Genomic DNA, 8,486 nt, shown 5'->3' on the forward strand with positions numbered 1-8,486 from the left:
TCTAGACTGTGAGCTCATTGCGGGCAGAGAATATGTTTGTTATATTTTTCTCTCCCAAGCACTTAATACAGTGCTCTGCACACGGTGATCGCTCAATAAATACAATTGATGATATATAATACAACTCTTTCCAGATTGAAATGGTACCTTGAATGCTTTCAATCAGTCCGCACTATTTATTGAGTGCTTGCTGTAAGCAGAGCACTGTATTAAGCACTTGGGAGAGTATAGAATTACAGAGTTGGTAGACACGTTTCCTCATTTCCCTGCCCACAACAAGCTTACAGTTTAAAGGACCATAGGATGCTATCAGTGTCCAACCTGATAAACTTGTGTCTACTCCAGTGCTTAGTACAGTGCCTGGCACATAATAAGTGCGTAATAAATACCACAGACGGCTGCCACCATCCGCACCCCACTTTTGATTTTAGAAATGTTTTAACACTAGGTATTGTGGGTTGCGGACTGGAAAGATCAGCTGAAAGACCTGTGGGAAGACCAGGGGGCCACAAAGCCACCATCATGGCCACTAATCAAATGCCTTTCCCCTCCTTCTCTACTTCCCTCCCTACCCCCCTCCCACATCAGCTGACCTGAGGGCCAGGGGGGCACAGGGGTAGCGATCCCAGGGCCCGGTTTAATAATAACAATAATAATAATAATAATGATGGTGGTATTTGTTAAGCACTTACTTTGTGCCAAGAACTGTTCTAAGTGCTGGGGTAGGTACAAGGTAATCAGGATGTCCCATGTAGGGCTCACAGTCTTAATCCCCATTTTACAAATGAGGCAACTGAGGCACAGAGAAATTAAGTGGCTTGCCCAAAGTCACACAGCAGACAAGTGGAGGAGCTAAGATTAAAACCCACCTCCTCTGACTCCCAAGCCCATGCTCTTTCTACTAGGCCATGGTGCTTCTCCTAGTGCTGGTTTCCGTGGTGCGGTTTCCTAGTACTAGAACGATAGACAGCTCAGACGCACAAGTTGGGTCCAGTCTCCGACACCTCTGCCACCTCCCGCTCTACATATGTTTCCTCATGAAGAGAATCAATGTGGGGGATTTCCGATTTAGTAGTCACATCCTACAGCAAGGCCATGCTCAGGATCAGCATAGTGACGATCAAAACGAACCTGTCCAAGCTGGTAATCTGTTCCATTGTTTCTCTCTAAAGCCCGATCATCACTGTGGGTTCCTTCTATTTTTAACACGGTGGTTTACTATTCCCTGAAGAATGTGGCTTTTTTAACAAGGCCAACATATCTTGAGGAGTGCCATTTTTACAGCAACTGCCTCAGCATAATTAATTTCCCCGATCTGGTCATTCTTCCCTCAAAAAAGATAATAATAATAATGATGATGATGATGGTATATGTTAAGTGCTTACTATATGCCAAGCACTGTTCTTAGCACTAGGATAGATACAAGGTAATCAGGTTGTCCCTCATGGGGCTCACAGTCTTAATCCCCATTTTAGAGATGAGGTAAATGAGATGCAGAGAAGTCAAGTGACTTGCCCAAAGTCACACAGCTGACAAGTGGTGGAGCCGGGATTAGAATCCACAACCTCTGATCCCAAGCCCAGGCTCTTTCCACTAAGCCACGCTGCTTTTCCATATGGAGAATTTAGTTCCTGAGCCACCTTATAATGGATTGGCCTCTTCCATGGCCAACATTTATTTCCAGCCTGGAAGTGGATGGTGGGAGAAAGTGTGTTGGGGTATGACTGCCTCTCTTCTCCCACCTCTGGGTCCTCTTCCCTGTTTGGGAACCAGGAAGATGTCTGCCTTGGGACCAGACCAAACCCGGGCAGGAAACCCTGGGAGGTTAGCTTTACAGGATATACATTTCTTCCCTGTGTGAGATTATTATCTTCTTTCCATGGATTCCCATGTGGTGGGGAGAAAGTAGCCAGCTCCTGTGGTAGTGAAAGCTTCCACTCTTTGGAGCTTGACCAAGGAATCAGTTTAGTTTGAGACATTTTAGTCCCTGGTGTGGATACACAGTGAAGGGGGTGGTTTGCTGCCTTTTTGTCTGTGGACCCTGGACCTGGTGGGTTAGCGTGGCTCATAAGCCCATTACTATTCTTTCGATAGCAGATTTGTTTAGATTGTAGCCTAACTGTAGATTTGGGGAAGAAAGCGCTAACTTGACTGAGCAGTTGGCTGTTTTCTCAGTTGGATGTGTTGAAGTGAGGACTGTCCCCTCAGTCCAAGAGGGAGGGGGAACAGGGATTGAGTCCCCTTTTACAGATGAGGAAACTGAGGCACAGAGAAGTGAAGTGATGTGCCCAAGATCACAGAGCAGGCAAATGGCAGAGCCGGGATTAGGACCCAGGTCCTCTGACTCCTAGTCCTGTGCCCTTTCCACTAGACCCCACTGCTTCTCACTATTTAGAGAAGCAGCGTGGCCCAGTGGAAAGAGCCCGGGCTTTGGAGTCGGAGGTCATGGGTTCAAATCCCAGCTCTGCCAGTTGTCAGCTGTGTGACTTTGGGCAAGTCACTGAACTTCTCTGTGCCTCAGTTACCTCATCTGTAAAATGGGGATTAAAACTGTGAGCCCCCCGTGGGACAATCTAATCACCTTGTAACCTCCCCAGTGCTTAGAACAGTGCTTTGCACATAGTAAGCGCTTAACAAATACCATCATTATTATTATTCAGTATTATTATTATTTCCCCAATGCAGTTCAGACATTATGTGGGGCTTCAGTCAGAATTTACAGACAACTTCCAGAGAGCAAAGTGGAATCAGCTGTGCTCAAATCCTGGGCCTAATTGTCCGGTTTCTTTTTCTCACAGTCACTGTGGCTGCCAGAGCCTTGGACGTCCGTGATTAAAATCCCAAAGTGGTTCTCACCTCCTGCCCGGGGTTCAGGTCCCCGAATCGGTTGGTTCATGGCCGTCTAGAGCCCCTCAGAGTTCCAAACGGAGATTAGTAGCATCTCAAGTGACACTCTGACCTTTTGTAGGACAATTAGTCAAGTAAGCCGTAGCCTGAAAAACCGCTCCGTTAGGAAACGTGCTTCTCAGAAAGGAATGTGAACAGAAAACGCCAACTCCACTGCCCGCATCTTAAACCGATCCCTGGTTCCCCGATGTGCAGATTGTCCCCCAAAACTGATTGCAAAGCCCGATACGACAAAAGGCGCCGTCTCTTGTAAGTGCTCCGGAACCATGAGCATTAGAGACATTTTGGAGAATTGGGGAAATTGAACACTGATTTCAGATTTTAAGAAAGAATAGTCATTTACCGGGATTAGACTCTGTGCTGAGGCATTAGGACTGTTGTCACCTTTCCCTTCCCCATTTTTCTCCCCGCTCAGCAGCTCCCGGGCATCTTGTGGTGAGGCTGAGCCCCAGGTGGCCAACAGGAGCATGGGCGAGGCGAGGCTGGCCTGTCCTGGGCCCAGGGACCAGTGGCCAGCTCTCCACCTTGCGCGAGAGATTAAAGGACCGGGTCAGCAGCGGGAGGATTCAGCAGTTCATGTTCCCTCACTTGGGGGCAACCCCAGGGGGGAAGGGAATGGAGTTCCCGGTTGACCGTGATACTGGCTGCTGCCTGGACCAGGAAATCAGAGAATTATTATTGTTATTCTTATTATTGTACTTGTTAAGTGCTTACATGTGTTCTAATCCTGGCTTGGCCACTTCTCTGCTGGGTGACCTTGGGCAAGTCACTTCACTTCTCAGGGCCTCAGTTACCTTATCTATAAAATGGGGATTCAGACTGTGAGCCCCTTGTGGGACGGGGACTGTGTAACCCGATTTGCTTGCATCCATCCCAGCACTTAATACAGTGCCTGGCACATAGGAAACACTTAATGAATACCACAATGGTCATTAATATTATGTGCCAAACACTGTTCTCAGTCCTGAGTTGGTGTGAAAGTGAAAACCTTGCCACCCAGCACCCAGTTGGAAGCAGTTAATCTACATCTATTTGATATATCTAGTTTATCTAATAATAATCTATTAGTTAATGTATCTAATAATAATATGTTGCCAACTTGAACTTCCCAAGTGCTTAGTACAGTGCTCTGCACACAGAAAGCACTCAATAAATACAATTGAATGAATGAATGAATGAATGAATGGTATTTGTTAAGCGCTTACTATGTGCAAAGCTCTGTTCTAAGCATTGGGGGATACAAAGTGATCAGGTTGTCCCACGTGGGCTCATAGTGTTAATCCCCATTTTACAGATGAGGTAACTGAGAGACAGAGAAGTTAAGTGACTTGCCCAAAGTCACACAGCTGACAAATGACAGAGCCGGAATTAGAACCTATGACCTCTGACTCCCAAGCCCATGCTCTTTCCACTAAACCACCCTGAGTAACCACCTGGGTGATGTTTAATATTTGCTGAGTGTTCATAAATAGCATCTGAGACTCATGTCAGTCAATCAATCAATCATATATATTGAGTGCTTACTGTGTACTAAACGCTTGGGAGAGTATACTACAACAGAGTTGGTAGATGCATTCCCTGTCCATGGACAGCTTACAGTCTAGAGGGGGAGGCAGACAATCAATATAAATTATAGATAAGTTCGTAAGTACGTTGGGGCTGAAGGAGTGGGGAATAAGGGGTGCAAATCCAAATGTGAGGGCGATGCAGAAAGGAGAGGGAATACTGGAAACGAGGGCTTAGTCGGGGAAGGCCTCTTGGAAGAGATGTGATTTTAATAAAGGTTTGAAGGTGGGGAGAGTGATAGTCTGTCGATGAGAAGGGGAAGGGGGTTCCAGGCCAGAAGCAGGATGTGGGCAAGGGGTCGGTGGCAAGGTAGATGAAATTGAGGTGCAGTGAATAGGTTGGCATTAGAGAAGCAAAGTGAGCCTGCTGGGTTGTAGTGAGAAATCAGTGAGGTAAGATGGGGTGGGGGGTGGCGGCGGGCAAGGTGATTTGAGTGCTTTAAAGCCAACGGTAAGGAGTTTCTGTTTGATATGGAGGTGGATGGGCAACCACTGCAGGCTATTGAGGAGTGGGCAAACATTGATGGAATGGTTTTGCAGAAAAGAGCAATCCAGGTAGCGCAATGACATGTGGACTGGTGGGCAGAGAGACAGTAGAACTGACAGGATTTGGTGACAGATTGAATGTGTGGGTTGATTGAAAGAGATGCGTCGAGGATAATGTCAAGGTTACAGGCTTGAAAGACGGAGGCTAGCGGTGTGATATACGGCAACGAGAACGTCAAGGGGAGGATGGGGTTTGGGTGGGATGATGAAGAGTTCTGCTTTGGACATGCTAAGTTTGAGGTGTTGACAGGGCATCCGAGTAGAGGTGTCCCGAAGGCAGAAGGAAATAGTGAGACTGCAGAGAAGTAGAAAGGTCAGAGCTGGAGATGTAGATTTAGGAGTCATCCGCATAGAGACGGTAGTTAAGGCCATGGGAGCGAATGAGTTCTCCAAGGGAGTGGGGTAAATAGAGAATAGAAGGGTACCCAGAACTGAGCCTTGAGAGACATTGATCAGTTAAGGGGTGGGAGGCGGGGATGGAGCCCACCAAAGAGCCTGAGAATCAGCAGCTACAGAGATAGGAAGAGAACTGGGGAGAACGGTGTCCATGAAGCCAAGGTCAGATGGTGTTTCCAAGAGAAGGAGGTGGTCCACTCAAAGGCAGCTGAGAGGTTGAGGAGAATTAGGGTGGCTTCTCAGAGGCCTTTGGATTTGGCTAAGAGAAGGTCATCGGTGACCTTTGAGAGGGTAGTTTCCGTGGCGCGAAGGGGGCGGAGACCGGATTGGAATAGCACATCATTGGGATTTTGGGGGTGAAAGAGGCCACGGCATGGCATCAACCTAGTGATGGGGCCTGCGTCGGCCCTCGGAAATCCCAATGGGGAGCCAGGGCCTCCGGAGCTCTGCTCTCCCTTTGAATCTCTCCCCAGGGTGCTTGAGGTAGGGAGTCTCGCCGAGCGTGGACTTCCACCGTCACGGTTCCTCGGAGGGCTGAGGGAGGCTTGGGGTGGCAGAGAGGGAAGCACTTGATGTGGGAGAGGCAGTTAGGAGCAGCAGACGTGGCCCGCCGGGCCGGCGGGAGACAGTTTGATGTGCAGCCTCTCCTTCTGTCCTGCAGAGGATAAGCACGGCGACGGGCGATGGCAAGCACTACTGCTACCCCCATTTCACGTGTGCCGTGGACACGGAGAATATCCGCCGCGTGTTCAACGACTGTCGGGACATCATTCAGCGGATGCACCTCAAGCAGTATGAACTCTTGTGATGGGGAACGCCGTGAAGCCTGTGGTTTTCCAGTCTCTGCTCCTCCTTTCTCTTTTTCTGTCTCTCTCTCTCTCTCTCTTCTCTGTATTATCCCACACAGAGTGGAAGAATGTACTAGAGAAGCGTGTCCGCCTTTTGGGTCTGTTTACTTTGAGAAGTTCAAGCCCTCGTGTTGGTTCGTAGTGAGTTTTTTCCTTCATGCTTCTTCGGGACGATTTGTGTGCTTTATTTTGAAATGCCACTTCTTTGTCATTCCACTAAGCCTTTGGCTACCTCCGTTCCCCTAGGGTATTTTATTTTATTTTAATTGGACGTAACCTGCTCAGTTTTTCCAGCAGGTTGTGTGAGCGCAAACTGCTGTCTCTCAGCTGGATGGCACTACAGTCAGACCTCTCGCTGTGTGTGAGTTCCTTTTTTTAACATGACACTGAAGAGTACTTGATGGGTGAAAGAAGAAAAATGCACTTTGTATCAGGTTATTAAATACTTGTTGAGGAAGCATACACACAATGTAGCAGCACCACAATATTTATTACTCTGTCACAGTTTTTAGCATTACTGAGTTGCAGGTCAACAGATAGCGAGTGACCTCCTCTTTTATGCCCTTCCCGGCACAGGACGTAGAGTAGATTACGAGAGGCAAGGAGAAGATAAGCAATTTTCCTGGGGTCTCACGAAGAAGTGTCCCTCCGCACCTCAGACTTTTGAATTACAGCTACTTTTAGGCAATTGCGCTTAGGCAGGCGACCGCCTCTCCCTCCTCCCCCCGGCCCATCACTAACGTTATTTGTTTTGTCCTCGGGTGATCCTCTGAACTTAGGTCATTCTTGGACGGCACTAGTCCTCTCGCCCGGTCTTGTTTTGGTTTGGTTTTACCGCTGGTTTATTATATTGTACAGACTGTAAAATGTAATATTATTTTGTACAACTTTATTGAAGAAAAATTACTTGTAGAAGATCTTTGTGCCTTGATTATGGCTGTACCTGTAAAATGAGCTAAGATGTAAGTATGTTTTGGATTGCGCTGTACAGCTTGATGTCAACCTCACCTGCAGCGGTGACTGGAGGGAGGAACTTTATCTGTAGACTTTAGGTTTTTTTCTGGTTTATATAAAAAAAAACAATGAAATGCTCTTTAGTAAAAAAAATTATATAAATTATGCAAATTAACCACTTACCTTTACAAGTGAGGTCTTACCAGTGAGAAGGGGTTGCAGCTAGGCCTCTCTTTGTCGGGGGCCGGGTAAAGAAACATTGGAATCCATCCACACGGCCAAAACTGTAACCTGGTGTCGTCTCAGTGGAAACCAAGGATATTCTCTCTCACTCCTCTTTCTCTGTTTCGTAATTCTTTGGTCATTCACGGACCATCACAGTTGCCCCCGACAGATTGTGAGTGTGTAAAGGCCCCCTTAGATACAGCTCTTGATTCTTTGTACCAACAGCAGCTTTCATTGTGCAAGTAAATAGCAAGAAAGAAAACAAAAAAGGTGTAAACCCTTGTGTCTGGCCTAAGAGAATTACAAGATGACATTTTTATTTCTCTTTTAATAAAGAGACACATTAGAAAACGGTTTTATTTTAAATGTTGTAGAATTCAAAACGTGTGAACGTTTCTCGGACTTGAACAATTTATGCAAATGACGTTCTCCAAACCAGTTGTGGTACGGTACAATGTATATGAAAAGCGAGGATTGCTGTAGCAATAAGGCATGTCCTTTTTAGTAACTTAACCCTGCTTTCTATTTTATACCTAGGTGTTTTGTCTCTGTGAGCATATACTTTTTCGATGTCCAAGATAACGTGTACAAATGTCTAAATTCCAAGTTGCAATAACAGAAACCTAGAGAAGCGTTAGCCGACGTTAACTGCTTCATCACTTCTCCTTTCCCGCTACTTGGACTGTTCTGTTCTTGGTTTACCGTTTCCAGCCTCAGCCGAGGAAGCAGATTTTCAGCCTCTGGGCACAGAGCCTGGTTTTGAATCTGATTCCCCCTCCTTTTTCTAACCATGAGCGCTAGGCACCTGAGCCGAATAATTCTTTCCTCCCAATCGGGTCACTGTAACTGCAACCGACAAACCCAGCAGCGACCCCTGCAACTGGGCGGGCTGGGGGGAAGGGGAGGGAGGGGGTCCCCGCACAGAAAGGCCTGGGGTGTTTCATCTAAATGTGAGTTTCGCCACCTCTCGCTCCAGAGCGAGGGAGGAGAGGCACGGTGGTTCTGGAGTGAATCGGGTTTTTTTTTCCTTTTTCAGTGTGGGACG

At 47.1% G+C, this 8,486-nt stretch overlaps 1 protein-coding gene across 1 annotated transcript in view; it reads left to right on the forward strand.

The window, feature by feature from the left end:
- The window catches only part of GNAL (G protein subunit alpha L), a 288,635-nt gene extending 280,690 nt beyond the window's left edge, over positions 1–7,945 (forward strand). Inside the window, exon 12 of the mRNA XM_038746724.1 lies at positions 6,076–7,945. Coding sequence (XP_038602652.1) covers positions 6,076–6,222 — 147 coding nt within the window. The 3' untranslated portion in view covers positions 6,223–7,945. The remainder of the gene's footprint in view (positions 1–6,075) is intronic.
- The last annotated feature ends 541 nt before the right edge of the window (positions 7,946–8,486 follow it).

The sequence above is a fragment of the Tachyglossus aculeatus genome, chromosome 5, assembly GCF_015852505.1.
Source record: "Tachyglossus aculeatus isolate mTacAcu1 chromosome 5, mTacAcu1.pri, whole genome shotgun sequence".
In the NCBI taxonomy this organism is placed as follows: Eukaryota; Metazoa; Chordata; class Mammalia; order Monotremata; family Tachyglossidae; genus Tachyglossus; species Tachyglossus aculeatus.